Source organism: Lepisosteus oculatus, chromosome 6 (assembly GCF_040954835.1).
Source record: "Lepisosteus oculatus isolate fLepOcu1 chromosome 6, fLepOcu1.hap2, whole genome shotgun sequence".
Classification (NCBI taxonomy): Eukaryota; Metazoa; Chordata; class Actinopteri; order Semionotiformes; family Lepisosteidae; genus Lepisosteus; species Lepisosteus oculatus.
In genome coordinates, this window is record NC_090701.1 from 52,258,466 (window position 1) to 52,282,727 (window position 24,262).

Consider the following 24,262-nt stretch of genomic DNA (forward strand, 5'->3'; position numbering starts at 1 on the left):
CCGTATTGGGTTTCAAAAAACCGCCACAAAAAAAACGGAACAGTTGTAACCGATAAATCCGGCTGCTCCCTCCTGGGAAAGAGGGACTTGAAAAAGGTGGGAAGGGGACAAGCGGACCACTTGGGAGATCAATCGTGATTTGAAATGAATCGCCACTCAGGAGGAGCAGCCAAGAGCTCAGTGACACATGTACAGCTGTTACATCTGAACACACATCACTCACATATATCAAGAGGCTCTTTGTTACACAAACCCTTCCAGCAGGAAGGTACTGTCCACTCTGAGTGAGGAACTTTCATCCTAACCTGCCAGTATGGTGCTGCATCTAAATATTTACAAGAACAGAAAGTATTGTCTCAGACTGTATCCCAGTCAGGACCGCTAACTTATTATTTATCCATCTCATGTTAAAGTAACTGGGAGGGCCTAATTTTAGGATGAAACCTGGGTGAGTGTGAAACAGTGTCATATGGTACCCAGTAGTCACAAAGGGCCGAATGGTATCTGAGGTCCATAGAACAGGAAAACCCATGGAGCTTGAGATACATGTGTAGGCTATTATTGTGGCCATGAGTATGACCACTCCTAGCACACCAGGATGAAGAAGACTGAGAATCGGTGAGCAGGAGAAAGATAAGGAAATTTCGGAAGGCAGGCAAGATCCAGGGTGACTTTTCTCCAGGAGTTCATCGCTATTCTTTATACAAATAAATAAGATCTATTCTGAAATGACACAAAATCTAGTTAATGTTTTTCTAAAAACCTGAGCACTTCCTTTGCTTCAAGGAAGTAGGTGTTCTATCTAGATTTTACTAAGAACTGACATATCCAAAAAAACATTTCTGAGCTGTTCTTCAACAGACGTCTTAGCTCAGCTGACACTCTTAATGAATACACAATCATGAGTAAACTAATATATGTACAGAAATGTGAGTGAAAAGTTCTTCAGTCGTTCATGGCATTTTTGCATGAAGGGTTTTGTTCGTATACAGTGTATGTTGCATTTTATCTTTTTTCCTAGCAAAAATAAGCCTTTTAATGAGAATTCTGACATACTATTCTAAAGGAAACATTGTGTGTTAGAAAAATCTGTTGGAAAAACACACATTAGCACTAAACATCTATTAAGATGTTTTGCGCAGCTTGCATATTGTCTAAAAAACCAACACATATCGCATGAGATGGTGTGCTGGCATCTAGTGGTTGGAAATACAAACTCCACTTTTACATTGTATTGCAACATTGCGGGTTGTATCTTGTTAATGTGCAAATGCAGTCTCTTTTCTCACAGTAGCGAATGCAGTATATGCACAAATTAGATATATATTTTTTTTCTACAGGGTACAGGCCCCGGTTTGTTCACACTCGTTCCTCAAGGTCCCTGTCTGTAGAATTCGAGGGGCAGATCTACAATATTGACCTCCAGGCTGAGGACAAGCAAGGCTTTCACCCCAGGAACATCAGCAGACGGCACCATGAAGTGGAGGGCGAAGGACCACAGATGGACTTTGAAATGGATGATGATTCTGCGGAGATGTTGGCAGATGACACTAACACCATCGGCTATCCCAATTCGGTCAAAGTTACACACAAGTAAGCTCTGCATCCTGCAACACCTGCCTAGTTTGAAGCTGGATATTGTAGTGTTTCAACAGCTGATCCTCAACAACCCAGTTAAGACCATACTAATGGCATGGCGCAAGGCAAGTAAATGGGCTTTGTCCATCACTATTAACTGTGCTGGAGAAAGATTGTGTCAGTGAGCTCAGTTAGGGAGCTGAGCAGAGCTGGGGGAAAACACACCCATCTATTGAAGTTGCTTAAGAAATAATTGCATGGAATTTAAAAATACCATCCCTGTTTTGATTGTCTTAGGCAAGGCATCTTTATCAAATGAACAGGCAAAGGTTCATTCCATTTTAAAAGGTGAAGAAATGTAATAAAAACTGAAGAAAATAAAGAAGTGGTGTCTTCTTCACACCTGAATAGAATGAACGTTTGTCCCTTCCTTTGCAGCCTATGTGTGCTGACGCAGCTCCTCGGAACATTTTTATCAAGTGCAGTGTAGACGTATAGATTGAACACTCATTCTAATAACTTAGAATTCTTTATTGCCTACGACAATGGTTGGTGGATTTTGCTTTCGGTACAGCAAGAGAACACTTTTGGAGTACATACACTATTTAAAAAAAATACAAATTCAAATGAAAAGACAAGCACAACACAATCACAATCACGTGCAAATGGAGACGTTTATGTTACATTTGACAGTCAGGATCATAAAACAGCTGAAGGGGGAGAGTTCAAAATTCACTGCCACTCTGTGCTGCGCAGCAGGGCAGACGAATATGGCAGGTCTGCCCCCCTTTCTGTTCATATAACGACCTTCATCTCGGCCTCGCAGGTGCTACATCCTAGTAAATGACACAGTGCACTGTGAGAGGGAGATTTACCAGTCGTCCAGGGCCTGGAAAGACCACAAGAGCTACGTTGACCAAGAGGTATTGCAGCGTTTCCGATACTCATACCTTCTGAACTGTCTGCTTTGTGAAACGACCATTGACCTGTCCCGTCAAATCTACGTGTAGATTGAAGCGCTTCAAGACAAAATCAAGAATCTGAGGGAAGTGAGGGGGCATCTGAAGCGGAGACGTCCAGACGAGTGTGACTGTAGCAAGAAGAGGTTAGTCTCATTGGATTAGTTCTTACGAGTTTGTTTTTTTCCTTCCGCCATTTCATCTCGGTGATCCCCCCCCTCTTTTCCGGATTCATTTATGGATATCCACAAGAAATAACTTACCCTTCCTCAAGCGTAGCTTGTAGAAAACAAAATTTAACACAGGTTTTTGGAGGCCGATTTCTACGCCTGGGGGATTTCAAAAAACAATTACATTTCTACTTTTGCTTAATGCCATTTAAAACCTACCTAGCCATGCCATAGGTATTGTCAGAATTATTTTTCAAGTGTAAATAGTAACGAGGAGACGCCTGTTCAAAAGGAACTACTGCCTGGTGCAGAGTGTGAAAAATATTATGGCTTTCAAACCTAAAATGCTATGGCTGTGTTTAATATCTAAATCCTTTTGGGCGAGGTGTAAATCTTGGAATTTTAGTCAGGTTCTGTGTAAAGCTAAGTATTAAGCACAGTTGAAATTTAATTCAGTATGGTAAGATATTACATTGCTCTTAAAATAAACGTTTCTACCTTTCTTGGCTCCATTTCAAAACGTAGTTAAGAGCTGTTCCTTAGTTTTACAATGCAACCCATTAGAACTGACTAGACTGTAAGCCAGCTATGATTTACATTACAGCTCTTGCGCCACTAGAGGACAGCGTTCACTTTTCAGAAGTTTGAGTAAGGATCGGTTTGACAGATTTATATATAGAATTCCTGTATTCTATATATAAATGATAGAAAATGAGATCATAACTGCATTCTACAGGCTTTTACAGGATCTGAATAGTCCTTTTTTTTGCTCCAGAAAATAGCCTTATAAAGAGAGACAGACCAATAGGGACTATTCTGCACAATGGTGTCTTAGATTTAGCTAGGCTCCAAAATGGTTAAAAAATAATCATGGTTTTCAAATCTTTCAGGCTTCCTCTTTAATCTGGATTAAGTACTTCATTACTGCTAGTTTAAGTTTAATTACTGCTGGGTATTTTACTTAGTAAAGTAGCAACATAGCACCCTTTAACAAACATTAATACAGGGAATATCTATATGGGCTATCTATATGGGCTATCTATGAGTCTGAAACCTGTCAGTGTCTTTGAATTTGAGCTCACTAAGCAGTTTCTTTGGAAGGAACACCTCATTCCTTTCAATGAGCTAAGGGATGATCTCAAGGAGGGTGTAAAAGGCTAAAATATCTTAGCAGTGAAGCAGAAGATGTCTTCATAGTTTTCACTAATTATTACTACCTGCTTCTTGTCATCATTTTCAGTATTTTATCCTGGCTCTCATGATTAGATTTCTGTTATAAATTAATGTGAAAATTGAATAAGTAATACAGCAAATTATAGGGTAATAATATGGTGCTGTGAATTAAATTGAATAAATGCCGATTCACAGTTATTTGCTTCTTTTGATATGATTGTTTTTCAAATATAGTGCCTTACAAATGTATTCAGACTCTTATTGTTTTTAGTATACACTTTAAAGTCTTAACACTTTGAAGAAGCAATTATTATTTGATATATATATGCAACCTACTCAACACATGCAAAGCAAACAACAAAAAGAAAGATGTAAATAGATAATTAACGTGGAATTAAAAATTAGTTGAAGTGCTCAACATTACCTTAATGACCCACTCAATTATTTGAGTCTGTCTGTGTGTAATAATAGTGGTTCACATGATTTCAGAAGAAATACATCTGTCTGGGCAAGGTCCTTCAGTCATAGCGAACTTCAGGCAAAGATACGAGAGATGGAAGACAATAGTGATTAGTCACAGCTGGTCTGTATGGCAGATTGTCAAGAAGGATACCATTACTGAAAGAAAAACATCTCAGGTCCTGCAAGGAGTTTGCAACAGATAACATTTAATAATAATAATAATAATAATAATAATAATAATAATTGCTTACACTTATATAGCGCTTTTCTGGACACTCCACTCAAAGCGCTTTACAGGTAATGGGGACTCCCCTCCACCACCACCAATGTGCAGCATCCACCTGGATGATGCGACGGCAGCCATAGTGCGCCAGAACGCTCACCACACATCAGCTATCAGTGGGGAGGAGAGCAGAGTAATGTAGCCAATTCATAGAGGGGGATTATTAGGAGGCCATGATTGGTAAGGGCCAACGGGAAATTTGGCCAGGACGCCGGGGTTACACCCCTACTCTTTTCGAGAAACGCCCTGGGATTTTTAATGACCACAGAGAGTCAGGACCTCGGTTTTACGTCTCATCCGAAGGACGGCGCCTGTTTTACAGTATAGTGACCCCGTCACTATACTGGGGCATTAGGACCCACATGGACTGCAGGGTGATCGCACCCTGCTGGCCCCACTAACACCTCTTCCAGCAGCAACCTTAGTTTTTCCCAGGAGGTCTCCCATCCAGGTACTGACCAGGCTCACACCTGCTTAGCTTCAGTGGGTTGCCAGTTGTGAGTTGCAGGGTGATATACTGCAAACCTGTGGCAAACCAAATATATTTAATTTGGCTGAAATGCAAAATTTTTACATTTGTAACACATATACAGGTAGCATAGTGCCTCACTCAGTCAACTCCATGCCTGTTGTCAATGTCAGGCAAGGGGGTGGCATTATAGTATAGTTCTGCTTCTCAACAGCAGGGGCTGGAAAGGCCTGTGAACATAGGTGAAAGTAAAAGCAAACCTAAAAACCTGTGAAAACAAAATTTACTGTTTCAGCAGGTCAATGGCTAAAAGCACAAAAAGCTCAACCGGAGTGGCTTAAGAACAAGCAAGTGGATGTTCTTGAATAGACCAGTCAAAGCCCTGACAACATATGAAATGACTTGAACCCAAGGAACCTAAGAGAGATTGAGCCAAGAAGTTTTGTGATTTCACAAAATGGGATGCTACAGAAGGTCTGAATACTTCTGTAAAGCACTGTAGACACTCCTCATTGAAGGCTGTAAAACTGACTCTTCTGACAGGAGCTAGTGTAACCTTTTCTGTGATTGTCTTTCTATAAATACCACAGCTACTATGTGAGAGAGAAAGGACAGAGAAACAAAGCTGAGAGGCTGAAGAACAAGAATGGTCATCTCCATCCTTTTAAGTGAGTATTGTCTTATTGAAGTGGTTCACAACAACTTTCTGTTGCCAGGTTGCTCTTCATTTCAGCTTAGAGCACACGGAGGACTGCAGTGGTTATCCCACCCCTGCAACACTCCTGACCTACAGTACATCAATAGGAAACACTGACCAGTTCATTGTCTCCACTCTTAAGGATATGCCAAAAGAAACTATTACAGCAACCCGACATAAATTCCTTTTCGTAGAAAAGCAGTTCGGCTGGAGGGGAAATGGTTATCTAATGAAGAATTTGGGGGTCTTGCATTCTAAAATGATTGTTTTCTCAACGTTATCAACAGTTTTCCCTTTTCATATAACAAACACTTTTTTTATCCATTAATGTAGTAATACCCCTGATGAGATTCACGGCAAAATTATATTATAACCCCATTTCTCAGTGACAAAAGTAATTGCCTGGAAGCATTAAAATCCATTGGACAACACCTGTAGTATTTGGCAGAGAACAGCCTTTACAGAGTAAATGGATGTAAAAATTTAACACCCAGTCATTTTACAGTACAGCGACATCAAAGAAACATGAGACTTTTATAATATGTGTGCAGATAATTATCCCTTTGATAACCACTGAGATGTAATCATATTTATCCTTTATACAGCATGATACAAAACAATGATATGTAGACAGGAAGCATTGTCTTCTTCCGTATATATGTTAATATCAAAATACAGAGAACAATAAGACAAGAAAACATTCAAAAATGAACCAAGAACAGTGTACACCTGATTGTGCCTGTAGCATAATCTAAGTGGGAAAGATAAGTGGGAAAGATTTTTCGTAAGTCAAACCAGTGTGGCACATAATATGAGGTTTGGTTTGGATCGTATCCGCCTCATCTGAGTTAGTGCCTTCATAACCGTTCATAACCACTCTTGCCTTCTTCTCTTAGGGAAGCAGCTCAAGAGGTGGACAGTAAAGTCCAGCTATTTAACGAGATCCGGCGGAAAAAGAAGGAGAGGAAACAAAAGAAGCGTCTGAAGAAGGGCGACGACTGCAGCCTGCCGGGCCTGACCTGTTTCACTCACAACAACGACCACTGGCAGACCGCGCCTTTCTGGAACCGTAAGTCCTTTTCATATCTCGCTCTGGATCTGAAACACCGTTTCTGAGGTCAACTTCGCCTGTCTTGCCGGGCGGCTGATCTTTGCGGTGTTGTCGTTCAGCAACACGTCGTTTTAACCACATCCGGGGAAAAAGCGAGAACGATGCAGAATTTCTCATGGTCATATCCGAAGCCTTGTGTGGGGAAATTGTGACCCCGGTTTTCTAACCTTCAATTGCAGTGGGAGCATTTTGCACCTGCACCAGTTCCAACAACAATACCTACTGGTGTCTGCGCACCATTAATGAGACACACAACATCCTCTTCTGTGAGTTCGCCACTGGATTCCTGGAATACTTCGACATGAACAATGATCCATACCAGGTGAGAGCTCTTCTTCCTTATGTTACTGTAAGTCACCTCATCCCTGTTTAAACTAAAGTAGTTTTAGTATTTGATAACTGCATAATGTTATTCCACATTTAATGTCATTCTGTGGCTGACACCAAAACTACGAAATATACTGTGCCCATTTGTGGATGGCACAGTGGTAAGAGCTGATGTCCCACAGTGCTGAGAACCTGTGTTTAATTCCCGGGGTGCTACTGTGTGGAGTTTGTATGTTCTCCCTGTTTTCTCACATTTCTCTGGGTGCTCTGGTTTCCTCCCACAGTCCAAAGACATACTGGTACCTTAACTGGCTTCTGGGAAAAGTGGGCTGTGAGTGTGTTTGTGGACTGCCGTTCTGTCCAGGGTGTATCCTGTTGCATGATGGGTTAGGCTCCAGCATCCCCCGCCGCCCTGTACTGGATAAAGGGGCTCAGAAAAGGATGAATGGACAGATATAAAAAATACCATTAGGGCATTTTTACCAGTGTTCCACGAACTCTGATGCATTTCTTTGTACTTCATTGCACTTCAACAGTGCAGTTATGGTTCTGGACTCATAACTGGAAGGTTTTAGGCCCAGATAGCCTGAGCAAGTACCCTGAGCACAATTGACTCAGACTGTTTCAGGAAGAAGCCCAGCCATACACAGTACATGGGGTATAATAATAATAATAATAATAATAATAATAATAATGCATCTGTATATTTTCACATGGAAATGAACAAATGGTTATTCAGATTTAAAAAAAACTGATAGATGACGTGAAAAGATCTTACAACTATGTGCTTGCTTAGTCTTAGCACGACCCATTCCCCCTCCTGTGAGTCATTGTTGGGTTCTTCTTTTAAATGTCTGCAGCTGACAAATGCTGTTTACACTGTGGAGAGAGATGTTTTAAATCAACTTCATTCACAACTAATGGAGCTGAGAAGCTGCCAGGGTCACAGACAGTGCAACCCCCGACCTAAGGTGCAGGAAACAGGTAATGGATTGATTTTCTTTGGGCATTTGTCTTGTGTTCTGTGAAGTGAAAACTGGATTTCCCTGGAAAAGCTTGATAGCCCATCAATTGCTCAGTTTATGTGATCAGGTTTTTCCAGTTTTCAGATACAATTTCTTTATCGGACTCATTCACCTGCTGTAGTTAAAATATACATAAAACACTCAATTTAACCTCAGTTGTTCAAATAAAGTTCTTCCCAGTCTGTGGCAGTGTTTTGAGGTCTGAACATATCTATGTTAATGATAAATATCCATTATAACTGAAGAAAACAGATCAGATGCCAATGGCCATGCATAACAAGACAGAAAACTGGGAATTATTAACACATTAGAAATGTGCATGTGAAAGCTTTTTATGTGAATGCCAAAAAGGTTAAATTGTGCATGTCATAATTCTGAATTATATGCCTTCCAACAAATCAAATCCAATGTTTGAGGTATGCATGAAGGTTTTATGGGCCTAAACAAATGAAAATAAAAAACAGCAAGCCCCACCTTTTTAATTGTTAAAAAGTTCATTCTACTACATGTATTCTTCTTGGCAGAAGTTAATACTTCTTCAACAGTCTGTTAAACATTAATGAACATTAACTTGTGCCAAAACCTTAACATTTTACTCACTCAGTCTGGAGATAACACTATATTTTTTATTGATCTAGCTCCATAGAGAATGGGATTTACATCCTACCCCCAATCTACTGCCTTGTCCAAACTCTGTCCCTCTTTACTCTTCTCTTTGATCCTTCAAATATTTAACCAAGTGCATTTCTCTTTAGGAACTAGAAGCTGTGCATGAAGAACCAGTTCGAATGTTTTTTTACTGATTTAGGCATTAATATAAAATTGCTCTTATTTTCCTAATCAGGAAATAAAGATGGAGGAAGCTATGATCCACACAGGTATCCCCACTTTTTGTTTTCTTCAGTGGCTTTCCAATAACTGCATGAGCCAGTCCATTTCCACTAATATTTCATGACGCATTGAGCTAAAATTGTGATGCATGCTGGTTTGATCTAACAAGTATTTAACCATCTGTTACAGACCAGGTGTTTTTATTTTAAACCTCTGTTGCTGGCACAAGACTAGAACCTTTATTTTAAGCACCATTTAATGCAGCACTGTTTTTACTGACAGTTTATCATTTTTCCATTTACACATTATTAAATTATAATGTTTTTGTCATTTATAGCATTCGGTCACTTCTCAGAAGCACCTCATTAATTGTCATTAGTTTTAGAGGATCTAGTGTATCATTTTTAATTTGAATTCATCTTTCCCTGAGAGTAAACATTTTGCATGCAGTTAGGATGTCATGTTTCTTTTGATGATGCTATTTTTGTATCAATTCCAAAGGAAACCAAATCAGATAGTCTGAAGAACAGGTAACATTTAACAAAGGAAGACTGAAACTTATAATAATACTCCATGCCGTTGAAAAATACAGAAATAAACTTCCCAGTGTTCAGACAGTAAAGTAGCTGCTCATATATGAAAACAATAATGGGTGTAGCTAAATTATAACTTGCCACTGCCTTTGCAGGAAAAAGAAAGACACATTGTTCTCACAGAATGCTATTTCTGTATAAGCATTCATTAAAAAATATATTTAATTGTTCTTTTTAGATTTTTCATTTGAAAATAATTTGCACAGAACTGAATTGATTGAAGTGTCTCTTTGCAATTTTTCACACTTAGTTTAGATATGCTTTTGAATCTGCATTTTAATCATGAGTGTTTCCTTTCTGAGAAGTCATTTTTCATCCTTTTAATTTTTCGACAGCTGATAAACGTATTTTGCTCAGACATAGTGAATGAAATGAAAGTGAATGCAGAATGGTTAGAGATAACAAGTGGAAGGGATAACAAGTCCATAGAGTGGTTGGCAAAGGAGAAGAAAACATTGCTACACAATTTAGTTAAAATATGATGGAAAAACTGCATAGGAACCTGACCCCGAAAATTACTTTCCTGTGTAAAACTTTTCGAGTTTCGGAGTTTACAATCACTGTTTTATTATTTGTTTAATGGAAATGAATATTCTAACTTTGTGGTTGGTTGCAGTCAGGCTACATTATCTACTAGTGAACTGTAATGACATACTGTATATGTCTGAAATAGGGAGGTCCAATAATGTATTGTGCATGTATGCCATACAAGCTTATGTGGGGACTTTCACTTAGTGTAAACAGGCTAATTTTCGAAAATCACTGTTTTAGGGTAGCTGTTGCAACCAACAGTGCACAGTCATTGGCACAGTGAGTACATATGTGACTCTGGTAGCAATACTGGTAATCTGTTCCAACTCCTGAAAATAAACTGAAAGTAACAGAGATCCTTTGGTCCTAGATCTAGTGGAAATTAATATCTATGGCCATCTGAAAGGTGTTTGGTTGATATCATATTAGGTAACTGCTGGCAATGGATGTCCTGGATGTTCTGGCATGGTTGTTCATACTATATATTTTTCCAGAGAAAATATTATTAAGTTAGGCCAATCCATGAATCCGTCCTCACCCAGGGGAAAATTCTTCTTCTATCATTTTGTTTCACCCACCTCCTGAATCCGGATATAGTAACATTAGGTTGTGTATCTGAGGTTGTCTTGTGTCTTGCTAACACGTAACATCTCACAGATGTCTCGTGGTGGTAGGGGAACCCTCATCCAGAGGCCTGATTTTGTGTCTCTGGTCTCATGTTGCTTTGTAAGGTGAGCTTTCTCCACTCAGATGCCTGTAAGGAATGGATGTTCACATTCCTTTCATTAACACGTGGTAGATGATCCTTCCACAGGATTGTGGAAGAGGTATATCTGTAAGGAAGGCTGCCTCTTTATCCCCACAGTGACTGAAAGCATCACAGCATCAACACGGTCACATTTATTGTGACTATCGCACAAAAAGCGAAGCAGCTATTGAACGGGCCAGTCCAGTCCATAGAATTGAAAGTGCAATCTCTTTCTAAACCTGGTTGAAAGGATTCCTCATGTTACACATGGACATAAGAAGACAAAACAAGTTTTTTCTGAATGAACACAGTTATATATTTCCGCTTGAATTACAGTGAGCAGCTGTTGACCTTTCTGTCCTTTTTTTGACTTTTTCCATTTCTGATAACCTGCTTACCAGGCTACAGCAGCATCGAAAGTGGTCAAAGTTGAGGAGGCCAAGTTTTTCATCCGCGTGAGTTGCTTAGCCAACGTTACAATTGACATTACTATTTTTATCTCCACACGGTATCTAAGGTGTTTTATCTTCTTTTTTTTTAATCTGCATGTATACACTGCTATGCAAAATTCTTATACATCTTAAGCACAATCAGGAGTTACAATATACAGTATCAAAATGAGTATCAGCAATTGACCGCTGTTATGTATTCTAACAATTTGCTGTTAATTGCTGCTAATCAATAATCAATAATCAATTCACATTGATCAGTTGCAACTCCTTTGCATTTATAAATGTAATCATTTTCAGATGATGCTCATCATTAATATCAACTCTAAACATCCTTAAAGTTAAAAGGGTGTTAACAAAATACATATTTATCAGAATTCAATTTAAGCTTAAAATGCAATAAACCCAACTTCAGTGCAAGTCATTCATAGTGTTGTGTTTCTGCACAAATAAGAAAAAACATTCTGTGAAAAGAGCAGAAACATGCAAAACATTTGCACAGCAGTGTAAATATATCCCATATATGTATAAGTAAGTCTGTATTTTTTTCCATTTTAGCCTTTTCTCAATTTGCTTAAAGTTTATTAAAGATGAAATCATCCCGGACTTCATTATTTTTAAAAAAATACCTCCTGACTAGATTAGTGATTTGAAAACAGAACAGCAGTATAAAATGAAATTAAACACCTCTGGTTTAGCTCTTTCAGGTGATTTCATCTTTACCTTTTGAGGGTTCTTCTTTATCTGTGCTCTTGGTGCATATCATGCATTGTTGTGTGTGTTTTTATTTTTAATTTTGCCATCCTTCCTGAATTCAAGGAAAGGTGACCATGGCTTTGTGTAGGTTTAATAATCTGGTACTTCCAAACATTAGCAGACATGAAAGCCCCCCCTGAGAAAAAACCCCCAAAGTAATTATTTGGTGAGCTCCTTTTTCTTTTCAGGGGGTACAATGGAAGATCTGATTTGTAGCTGTGAGTCAAGGCAGCTCGTTTTGAGCCTCAGAATTCTGCAGATGCTGGAGGTTCATCTGGTAGCTCTTTAACATTTTCCCCTCTGAAAGCAGACACTCAATCCACATCTCCTTATCTTAGCCCTGTGCACTGTTTCATTTCTCGGTGCTCAGATCGTGCACATTTAAAACAGTCGGCTGTAACCTATAAGACTACTTACATTCGTGGATGTGAAGTGGGCAAAGCTGTGACACTCAGAGCCACCACTGCCTTTTTTTGTCACACGGTGGAAAGAAGCCTACGTATTCCCCGTTATTCTCTGAAATGAATTAACTGTTGCTCTGTAGTTGGAACAACAGAATATTCGGTTTTGGATGATCTTTGTACCATTATGATGGCTCAGGTCCAAACAGTTGTTTCATTCTTTGTCGGTTCATGAGCCAGCTGTGAGTATGCTTTGGATACTGAAACCAGAACACAAAAAGTGGAATTCAAAATAATTTAGCAGGCAGGTTATGATTTGCACCTTCTTTGCAGGGTGTAATCTTCATCGCTTGCATTTGGTCACAGCGCAAAATGAACACAGCGTAGAGTACATGGTCTGACACAGTGCTGCAGGCTGGCTTGAAAACAGACGAAAAGCTATAAGTATAAGCCATTGGCTTGACACTTTCTAGTGCTTTGCATAGCATGTTTGAGAGGATTTTTAGGTGTACTTTTTACTGCTGTTTCACCCTCTTATATCAGTCCTCAGCAGTGCTCTGAAAAAAATCTCTCTTTTGTAGTGGGTCAGATGAGTTACAGGGCTCATTGAGGAGAGTCCTGAATCCCTTCAGAAAAGGGCTCTCCATGTTCTCATTTTCCTCCTTTAATAGTGTTTCCTTTGGCAAACCATTGTCTCTTTTTTTTTCCAGATCCACCTGTTCTTTTTTGCTTATCAGTTCATCCTTTTCGAATCTGCCAATAATGCATTTTCCCTCACTTATTTTTAAGAAGCTCCAGGCCACCTCTGCAAACGTTGTACTATTCAAAGGTTTTCCTGAATACTCAGTCTTTTTGGAATTTTCTAAAAAGACTGATGTTCCTGTGGGAATGCTGATGGGTTATCAAGACCTTTGATTAAACAGTGTGCTCTTTATAGTTTAAATTTATGTTCATAAAGAACGGGTCTAAACAACACAAGATACTACATTTGTAAAAATCTCAATTGACACATTGTGGTCATATTGTTTCTGATATGTATTAATATTGCATTCATTTGAGACTGCTGTTCAATTGTCTTAGCAAATATACAGATTCTTCCTCAAAAACATACGTACAGAAATGTATGTGGGTTTGATATTTCAGTACTGGCAGATGGGATGTCTAATCAAGTCTTGATCCCATAGAGGGTGCATGACTGCATGTGATTAAATTAAAGGAAAATATCCAAGAGTGATTTGCTCTGACATGCATTTTACATGCATTCACAGACATTTCTTTATCCTTTGTTTAACCTGTAGCGCACAGCCACTATGGAATGGACGAAAAGGCTAAGTTGCCCAACTTCACCGATGACGTCAACTGGCAAGGACTTGAAGATATGTACAGTGTGAACGAGAGCCTGTATGAGTACAGAAACAATTATAGTCTGAGCCTGGACGACTGGACTAATTTTTGGAAGGATGTAGATAGTATGTTTGCACTGCTGAGCAACTTTGATGAACAAAACACAACTAAAAAGCCTGAAACCCTTAACGAGTCTGCCTCAGGGGACGAGCCTCTCACGGACTCGCTGGAGGACGAATCCAGCGGTGCAGCTTCGCTTGGGGTGGGCGCGCAGCCTGGTGCTGCCACGGCGCCCCCCACAGCAGTTGATCCGGCATCGAGGCCTAGCTTTACACCTCCCGAGAAGAAACTTGAATCCCGTAACGAGATACCGGAGAAACTCTACGCCGACCCAGAGCCCCGGAGCGACACCCCAAAGGAAACGTGGGCGCAGCAGCTGGAAGAAGGCCTGGATGGAGACGGGCTCATTTTCAGCGGGAACGGCTTCACCGAGATCGAGACGAGGCACGACCTCCTGCTGCGCTCGGCCTCCAGCCTGCCGTTTGACCTTGCCCCGCCCAAGGAAGAGGACAAGGACGACAATTTTGAGGCCCAAGGTTATCTTCTGGTGGAGCCGAACTCTCCCATCCTACAGCGGACAGTGAACTTTACTGCCCAGGTGACCACTCCTGGTCCCCTCAAGCAGAACACTGTGCAGAGTAGGAGTCAAGAAAGCCCGAGAGAGCTGCAGAGTTCTGATATCCCTGGGTCAGAAGGTAGCGGCTCACCCTCTTCTCCCTTCAACTGAATAAACTGAAAGCAGGACACTCGGATGAAAGACACTGTAAAGCCACAACAAGAACATGGGACACATGTCAGTGCAGGACAGGTCTTCTCATCCTCGAATCCGAGTTAGAATTTATTACTATATGATTATTTTTATACAGGTGCTTTTGGTAATTAGACATCAGTGTTAAGTTTTATGAAACTGAAAAACAAAAGAATTGCAGCTGTACTTAAATGCTGAAATTTAATTTTTAAATGCCAAGTGGATAATTGCATCCCAAGTGTTTTTTTATAATATATATATATATTTTGTATCAAACATAGGTCATATAAATGGTTAAACCATTGCAGTGCACTTCCATAATAACAACCACTGACAATTGTGATTCCAACAGTTTTCAATGAAACTCTAATGCACTTTTAACATTTGACCCTTTTCACAGTTGTCCCTGCTGCCTTTCTTAGAATTGTCTTGTTGGTTTTTTTTTATTTTGTTTTTCACTTCCAGAGATTTTGGCCATAACACAAAGGTAACAACATTATTTGGTATTCACTGCATTGAATAAAGTTTGATTAGAAAAAATATTTTATGTGAAAGCTGATTAGCAGAGTTCACTTGTGTGCAAAGAACCAGTTTGCTGGTTTTTGAAAATGTACCACAACTTTGATGAATAATTCTGAATAGTTACAACCTTTAACCATTTAAAATGGATCCTGGTTTACTGACAGGCAGTGTATGGGACCGCAAATCTATGCTGCCTGTAAATTGAGAATTAACCTCTTTATGTTTAACTTTATCAAAGGTCTAAAAATCCAAATATAAAATGTTGTATGTACAATATGTGTCCATTTCTGTTGTTGGCTGTTCTGAAATCTCTTATCAAATTAGCTAGCAACAATTAACATTTCTAAATCCATGTTATCTCCTGAGATACTATCATTCAATTGATCCTCTAGTTTAGTTCTAATTATTGTTGTCTGTAATCTCACATGTAACATAAATCAGATTTATTGGTCTTTAATTACTTGGTTCAGTTTTCTCACCCTTATTGATGGGTAGTACAAAATCAATTCTCCAGTCCCAGGATACTACACCTGTCTTAACGAACTGTTGGAAGACTTGGGTCAATGAATACTTCTGAATACTTGACCAAGGGGAGAGAACATCCCAGAGTCACAAATGCGCAAGTTACATCAAACATGACCAAAAAAAAGATAAATTGCAGCACACATTACTTGGATCAGACACGAGTGAGTGAGCATAAACACCTTTCTGCTTCAGACCCTCCCAAAGGAGTGAATCCCCGGGCTAGCAAAGGAACAGACAGACAGCATGTTCCAGCTCCAGCCCAAGGGTGTCTAAGTCTCACTGCCGAGCATCAGGGGGCAAACAGCCATTGCCACAATATGCTTTATTTGTACAAGGAAGCTAAAACTCACACTATAATGCAGCTAATTGTTTGTTCATTCATAAGATCACTTTATTTGCCATATAACATTTCGTGTATTAGGAATTTGTCTTTTCGCATACCCCAACTTGCTCTCCATGAGACACACAGACAGCGAGAGAAGCCTGGGGTCAGAGCGCAGGGTCAGCACTGGAGCAGTTGGGGTTAAGGAGTCCAATGGAGAAGGATTCCTCTGCCGGCCGCGGGATACGAACCGGCAACCTTCCAGCCACAGGAGCAGATCAAACCAGGTCATAGATGGGATTATTAGGAAACCATGATTGGTAAATGCCAGAAGGAAATTGGGCCAGGACACCTTAACTTTTTTGTCCCAGAGACCATTTCCCTATTGTGCTCTGTCATCAAGCGTACCTTTAACCTTAGAATAACACGTGAGATGTACAATAGAAAAACTACTCAGAGCTAAATTTATGACATAATCAGGGTCTTTGTAATGTACTTCTCATCTCACATAGTGGAATTCTTCAAAGAGCAAAATTTGGTAAATGAAGTTTAGTCTTTGTCAGGAGGATTCACAGTCGCCGTCCTTCCACAGCTCTGAAAGAGAATGAGGATGTACAGTATATCAAGTACCTAAAAAATTTGGAAGCAGTGTTCAAAATTATTCTGAGCAGTAACGAGAGATTTACAGCTTTTTAAAACTTTATTGAAATAAATACAATATTAACAAAAAACAAGGAAAATAAAAAAGAAATCTACAGACTACCCAAAAATAATCCACATGAAAAAAACAACATTCAAGCAATTGTCTCTTTCTGTGCATCACAGTTACACCACAGACACTGACAGTAGTAAAGAGGAGGTTGCTGCAGTAGACAGCACACTTTGTGGCATCGCTTTCTATGCTCCTGGAGAGTTGCTTTCACTTGGTGATAAGAGGTATGTGGTTGTAATAAATGCCCATTTTTTAACAAAAAAAGTTTAACCATTCTTTGCTCACCATTCCATGAGAATTCAAAAAAGCAGCTAAACCACAAAAAAGCATAACCCTCTTCACCAACTCACCCAGCTGTCCCCTCAGAAAGACAGATTTGGAAAATTCTTTGAAAATCCGATTTAAAACCAATTCAAGTTAAGCGTCTTTTTGCAAGACGTTAGCAAGAATAACCCAATCAATCTCTTAGATGTTACAATGAATGGTCTTAAAGTAGTATCAACATAACATTTTATGAATTATGAAAGTATGTAAGGCAGATACTGAAAAAGTAAAAATTTTGCAGTAATACATACTTATCCCCCAATATTCAGCCAGAATGTTATAATAAATACTGCTATTGTCTGCATTTACATTTTATTTTGGTGTACGAATTAAGCCTTGTTTTCTAACATTTGTAAAATACGCATTTCAAAATCCATGTGACTTACAATGCTCTAAAACATGATTAGCTGCTTAAAGTTGCTAGAGAGCAAGGTACTACAGCAAGTCATTTTAGGCAATTTTTGATTAGGAACGATTCCGGAGTCAAACTCTGGTCTAAAGATAAAAAAAGATATGTTTTTATTGCGTTGTGGTCATCAGCCAATCAGAGTGGTGCATGAATACATAAAACCAATGACTGGTGGGAGACACTGCTGTTAAAGCCACTGCCAGAGCTCGTATTTACATTGCAACATTCTGGCCTGCTCTAAAAAAGAAAAAGACACTGTTAACTGCTTATAAAGTTAACTGTCCTATTCAGACACCTGCAATGTAAAAATTGTGCACTGTGTATTATATATTTGGAATACATAGAAGTGGAACCACAGCACAATACCATGGACAATGATAGCCAATAACAGGGGTTATTGGGGTTATAACCCCAATATAACAGGTGTTATAACAGGGGTTATTGACTATAGCAAGAGTTCTGGCAGCTGATGATATGTATTGTGATGTCTTATGGGACCAGATTCTTTGTTCTGTATGCAACACAGGTCATTGCTACACAGTGTAGCTTTTAATACACAGCAGCCTGAACAGGTAACTTCATAAGCACATCTCAAACATCTGTCACCGTTTCAAAACGCCTAGATAACGTACACCTTGGAGGTGAGGGGAGCAAAACTCTGAACACATGCCTGTACCAGAGTCGCAGGCTGTAACACAAGGAAACATCTCTTCCTTCACCTCAAAACCAGAAAGCAAGAACAAATATTCTTGGTTTTATCATGGTCTCATGGTTTTCTAGACAACAAAACTTAAGCATGTCTCTCATGGGACCCCTATTTCTTTGAACTGCCTTTAGGCAATTATTACGGGCATTTAAAGCTGTTGTTTCATCCAATGGAAATATTTCAAATTAAATTCCTACAGTATATAACGATAATGTGATAGGCTTTACTGAATTACTGAACTGGTAGGTGGCACACATATGTTGTACGGACATACATACTGGAAGATCAATTTAGCTGTGTCTTGATTCTGAAGTAATAGCTGGTTATTTTCACTAACCAGCGTCACAATCCGTAAATTTCACAGTTTCAACAGTTCCCTGTAAGATACATAATTAATGTTTCAAGTACGACGAACCTGTAATTTTTGGTTACTGCACATAATTAAGCACTTATTTATATAAGTTATATAAAACGTTAGTGCTGAAGAAATTCTTTGCCCACCCAGAAACCAGAAAAAATAGAAACTCCTTCATACCCTAAAGACTTTAGTTAAAACTCTATATTCACATTGGCATTCAGATGTGATTTTTACGCTGAAGAGAGAAATGTTTCCGGAACTTTATTGTACACAACTTCAAGCCCAGGCTACTTTTCTTTTCGAGGGATTAAAGTTACTGCCCATGCTCAGTAGTACTTTTCTGTTATCTAATGCTGACTTGGAAAGTTTCCTAAATACTGTTTAAAAATGTATTTTTTTTAAAGCAGAACTTGATTATTTAAGTATGTAATATTCTGAAAATACTAAGACCTAGCTAAATCTATGACGGCAAACTACTCATGCTCAGTGTCCTGTGGAGACAGGCTAGGCTACTGACTATACCATTATTCATAGTGCTGACAGAGGAAGTATGCACTTCTGCTGCTGTGAAGCTTGGACCTGTAACACTGTAATAGATGTCACAAGGAGAAGACTCCAGATCCAGCCTGTGTGATGAGGAGCTATGAGGTACCCAAGGAGTTTATTCGTTTAGGATCGACAAGGCTCTGCAGCAATACTTTTGGATGGGCCCTGTCATCAATAAGCAGCACAGCAGACAACACTGACTCATTCACAGCAAATAGCAGTGTTTTGTAATGGGGAAACTTTTTTCCCCAATTTGATTTTCCCTGCCATTGCAGCCTCAAAACTGTACACATTTCAGTCCCTGCTTGGTATATCTACATAACTGTACAGTACAGAATGGTGGGAACCACAAAGACAGTAGTATACTGTTTTACTGTCCACTTTTTTGTATTTGGAATAAACAACAGATAATCATTGCAACACTTTTTACCTGCTTAATTCAGGACACCATACACTATGTTTCCAGGTAAAACTTGATATTGTGGCTAACTGGCCTTGTAACATCAGTAGCTGACTATATTGCTAACATATGCTGTGTTAGCCTGGAGAGCTTGAGGCACTGTTACAATGTTTGTCCAAACTGAGCAAACATAGAGTTTTCGTACCCTGAATGAACAGCCCAGTGCATTCCAAGTCACTGAAGTCCCCAGAACTGGAAACGGAGGAAAGGGGTTTTTAAAAATAACTACAAATACTCTGTACCTGTGCTAACTAAAAAAAGAATATCAGACAGAACTTCAAAAGGAGTGGGTTAGCAACACAGAAATGGGTGCAATTCAGCAAAGTTGAGACTAGAAGGAAAAATTGAAATTTTGAGGGTACAAGAAAATTAAATTGCATAGTACATATTTTCATTTGTGCTTGCTAAGGAGCTGTGTTCTCACCTTAGCTTAATTCAATTGTGTTCGTTTTATGGTGATATGTACTACAAAATCTACGGATGAATATGTAGGAACGCAAATTTTCCACGTAGCACCACATTATATAGCTTCTAAGTACAGGTACATTTTTTATTTGGAAACAAAATGTCTAGTTAGGCTTTAAGGATAGGCGCACAATATGTGACTACGGGGTTACAGATTCTCGCCTCTAGTTTTCACTCCAAGAAGGAAAAAGATTTTTTGTTTTAAAAAAAAAAGCGCACTACTCACAACCGCAATAAACAAACCCCCCCCCCAAAAAAAAAACTCAAAAAGGATAGGAAGAGAAAACCAGAAAGCGAAGTCACGTTCATTGTTGTGAGGTATCCAGCCCTCGATCGGTGTGGAGTGTCCGCGCGTGTGTTAATGGATGTCCTGTCTCAATACTGCTCAGCGTATGACTGGTGTGAGTGACCTGACGAAGACAAAGGCACGGGTTTTTTTTTTTTACACTCTTTTTAAGCATTCCCAGGGCACCAAAGTACACTGCAGATCCCTAAAGAGGGACTTTCGGCACTCTACATTTCGGCAGCGGACTGCTCCAGTGCGCTTCCTTTGGACATTATTGCTTCCAGGGAGCGGTCGGGGCAGCTCTGGCTACTCCGCTCCCGGTTCAGTGCGACCGCCGCGGGCTGCTCGCCCCGGGAGTTGAAGGCGGGGCAGGAGCGCGTCCGTGCATAGTTGTGCTGGCCCCCCGGGCTGCAGACGAGCTCGCTGACGGTGCTCACCGGCAAAGCCCGGGGCCTCCACCTCTGCAGCCTGTCCTCCTTGCACTTGATGGAGTACCACGTCAGGAAGATGAAGACGAATCCCACGAACTTGAGGCTGGCCGCCAGCCCGAAGTAGACGAAGCGGAAGGAGGTGACGTCGTACTCCCAGCAGGAGCCGTGCACGCCGCAGTCCTGCTGCCAGAGCATGCAGGTGGTGTCGATGACCGCGCCGAAGTAAATGGGCGTCGGAATGTAAGCTGACGGGAAGAAGGAGAGAAATATGAGGCTCCTGTCCTGCCCCAGGCGCATGACCTACACCGAGCGCTGTTTCCATCCTTCACGGCTCGCCCCGGCCAGGACGTGCGATTCTCCAAAACCATGAGGCAAAAAAGAAGCAAAGATCCCCAAAACCCGACAAGTTGAAGGGTATGGTTAGGTACAGGTAAACCATATTTAAGGTACAACCCCCCCTCAAATGTCTCATGGACAGAATCCCTTCTGATTTTTCATATAATCAACTAAATAATGACAGTAACAAGTCAAAAACAACTCTTTTTAGATCTAGGGAAACCAATGTCTTGTCCTGTCAGTGTTTTGACTCATAAAAAAGAAGTTCATTTGCTATTTTCAAACCTCAGACTGAACAACTTAGTTTTATGTGGAACAATGTGGCTGCCCAGATTCCAAACTGCGACTGTTCTCCCAAGGTGTATGACACAGGCTGAGAGCAGTCTCCTTCCCTGTTTAAATCAGGGGTTCCCAACGGCTATAGAGGCCCATACTCCTGCTGGTTTTCATTCCAGTTCAGCCTAATTACCTAATTGAAGCCTGCACTGAATTAAGAGGCTACTTGATTGTAACATTTGCAAGTATTGTTTTTCCACAATTTTAGGAGTTTTGGGGGTTTCATGTTGGTTAAGAAATCCAATAGTCACTTGGAGGATAGCTCTAGCAGGTTTAATATCTGAAAACAGTCACACAGTTTAAATGAATCCTGTGATTAAGACAATTACAAACTCAATGGTGTAGCTGACAACTTGGCTGGAACAAAAACTAACAGGTGTGTGGGTCTCCAGGACCAGGATCATGATTGGGAATCTTCTCTCTAAACCATATACAAATCAGGGTATAAACCCTGTAAAAACATCCAATTGACATGTTGTCCTTTCTGATTTAGCATATAATTGACTACATAATGACACCAGTGAGACAAAAGGAGTTTTAAAGATCGAGGAAAACAACTGTCTTGTCCTGTCAGTGTTTTAACTCTAAAAAAGCAGTTTATTTCATACTCTTCAAACCCCATACAAATAGCTCAACTCTGTGCAACACCAATATTCACCATTAGATGGCGCAGGTTCACCACACTGTATAGTCCCGCAATAATTCGCTGGAGACGTACTGCAACTCACCAAGAGTTCTTAGAAGAACAAACTGCATTCCCAGTGCAAATGGTCTCTCCTGCTCATCTACTGACCTGGAAAATGGAAAATATGAGATGGATTTATAATTTATAAAGACCTGTAGAGCCCAGTTACAGGATATAGATACCAATATGGGCATTAATAAAATCCATGTCCATCAGTGAATATTCTGACAAACTAAGGCACCAGTTGCAACATTACTGTACTTTTATTTGACTAAAATCCCAGATAAACCATATCTGCTTAATTTAGATATCAGATATGCATTATTTAAACTTTACTCGTAACAGAGTAATAAAGGGTACTAAAAACATGCACTTGAGAATCCCTAGAAATACAAAAACATCAAACAGTGGAAAGTAAAACACGTTGTGGGTTAGAATAAAATGTTAAAATATGGACCATTTTCCTAACTTTACCAGCCTTCATACCGCAACGTGTATATGTAAAGCTAACAGTATATGACAAAGTCAATATAGTAGTTATAGTAGTTCTATTTGCTGCAACCTCCATTGTGGTTATGGCATCTCTGGGTGCAAACAGAATATAAAAATAATCTAATTTTTGATGGACAAGGCAGGGCTGCAGACAAATAGAAGTTCTCCTTAGGCAACGTTTCCAAACTCTGGCCCCTTCGTAAAAGCCATTCTAGACAACGTCTAATTTAAACCCAGGTACAGTAGTCTCCTGTCTAGACTATCACAGCTCCCTCCTGGCTAGCCTCTGTGCTAAATCTTCTCCTTATTCCAGGATCTCCACTGGCTCCCTGTTATCACCTCCATGTGACTCACAACCTTAGCTGTCACCTCATACTGCTCCTTCCTGTCGTCAGTCTGTTATCTCACCCTTCTGCTACTCTTTCTGTACCTCCATTTCCACAACCACTCATTCTTGACCCTCCGCTCTACAGCCTTGGCCCCTCTGCCTTAAAAGGACCATTCAGCATCTCCTCGAGAATCATCCGATTGGACAGCAGCTTAACGTTTCTACAGATGATTGTTTTTTGTTCTTTCCATATGTAAACTACTGTACACATACATAGTGCCTTGCAAAAGTATTCAGGGACTTCCACTGATGCTGCTGAATTGCAGATGATGTATATGGAGTTTTTTTAATGAGTATATTTAATCAAAACCCAAATGTCCAAACTGAAAGCTTTTAGGAGTAAAAGAAGTTAAATGTCAGCAAAAAATCAAAAGGAAAAATCAAAACCTCAAACCCAGTTATTCTATTATCATCACTCCCTTTGATATGGCAAACCTAAATTAGTTCAGGTGCCTAAAATCCCTTTGACAAGTCACACAGTTAGTGGTAGTGCTTGTGTCTGATTCCCATTATTTCAGAATAAATGCACCTGTCTCTGTAGGGTGCCTCAGTCAGGAGGTGGATTTCAAGCAAAAAAGTCATCCATGAAGAACGAGGACTATTCAAAACAACTGAGGGAGAGAACAGCACAGAACAGTAGAAAGGGATAATAATTTCCAAGACAAGCCACATCCCTTAGAACATGGTGAAGTCAATCATTAAGAGAAAGATGTACCACACCACCCAGACACTGGCTAGGTCAGGCTGCTCCTTCAAATGGAACCCCCAGGCAAGATGGAGACTGGTTAGGGACGCCAACGGCAGCTTTGAAAGACCTAGAGTTCAAAGGCTTAGATGGGAGAAAATGCCCATAAGTCAGCAATATCCCACTCTATACACAAAGCTGGCCTGAATGACAGTAACAAAGCTTTGAAGTGACACAGCAACATGAGGCAAAAAGGTTTTGTGATCAGCTTGTCAATATATTAGCCATAGTACTTGAACTGAATTGCCAAGTGAGGTTATAGGTCTGCTTCTCGCTGAAAGGGATTGATGAGAAAATGGGCAGAGCAACATAAAGGCAAATCTGTTCAGTCTGCTAAAGACTGACCTTTCAGCAGGAACATAGCTCAAAGCTCAAGGACAAAGCTACAACTGAGTGGTTAAGCAGAAGAAAGTCAATACCCTTGAGTGACTGAAAACTGCTGTCCATCAATGATTCTCAACAACTTGACAGAGTTTGAGCGAGGCTGCAATGGAGGACG

General features: G+C 40.0%; 2 protein-coding genes across 15 annotated transcripts in view; one reads left to right on the forward strand and one right to left on the reverse strand.

Annotated features, from left to right (window-relative positions):
• Positions 1-15,511, forward strand: part of sulf1 (sulfatase 1) — a 54,595-nt gene extending 39,084 nt beyond the window's left edge. For 5 of the 7 annotated variants that reach the window (XM_015353762.2, XM_015353761.2, XM_006633991.3 and 2 more), the window contains 8 exons: positions 1,341-1,593; positions 2,405-2,501; positions 2,589-2,683; positions 5,685-5,762; positions 6,688-6,860; positions 7,082-7,224; positions 8,090-8,213; positions 13,862-15,511. In XM_015353762.2, the coding sequence (XP_015209248.2) occupies positions 1,341-1,593; positions 2,405-2,501; positions 2,589-2,683; positions 5,685-5,762; positions 6,688-6,860; positions 7,082-7,224; positions 8,090-8,213; positions 13,862-14,694 (1,796 nt within the window). In that variant the 3' untranslated portion in view covers positions 14,695-15,511. Of the gene's footprint in view, positions 1-1,340; positions 1,594-2,404; positions 2,502-2,588; positions 2,684-5,684; positions 5,763-6,687; positions 6,861-7,081; positions 7,225-8,089; positions 8,214-9,098; positions 9,133-11,358; positions 11,413-13,861 lie in introns of all 7 variants that reach the window. The other 2 variants (XM_015353764.2, XM_015353765.2) reach the window with 2 other exon arrangements.
• Positions 15,512-15,584: 73 nt separating this feature from the next.
• Positions 15,585-24,262, reverse strand: part of slco5a1 (solute carrier organic anion transporter family member 5A1) — a 59,915-nt gene continuing 51,237 nt past the window's right edge. For 6 of the 8 annotated variants that reach the window (XM_006633990.3, XM_015353717.2, XM_015353714.2 and 3 more), the window contains 2 exons: positions 22,182-22,246; positions 20,386-21,026 (listed from right to left, as the gene is read on the reverse strand). In XM_006633990.3, coding sequence (XP_006634053.2) covers positions 20,578-21,026; positions 22,182-22,246 — 514 coding nt within the window. In that variant the 3' untranslated portion in view covers positions 20,386-20,577. Of the gene's footprint in view, positions 16,679-16,765; positions 21,027-22,181; positions 22,247-24,262 lie in introns of those variants that run through there. The other 2 variants (XM_015353719.2, XM_015353718.2) reach the window with 2 other exon arrangements.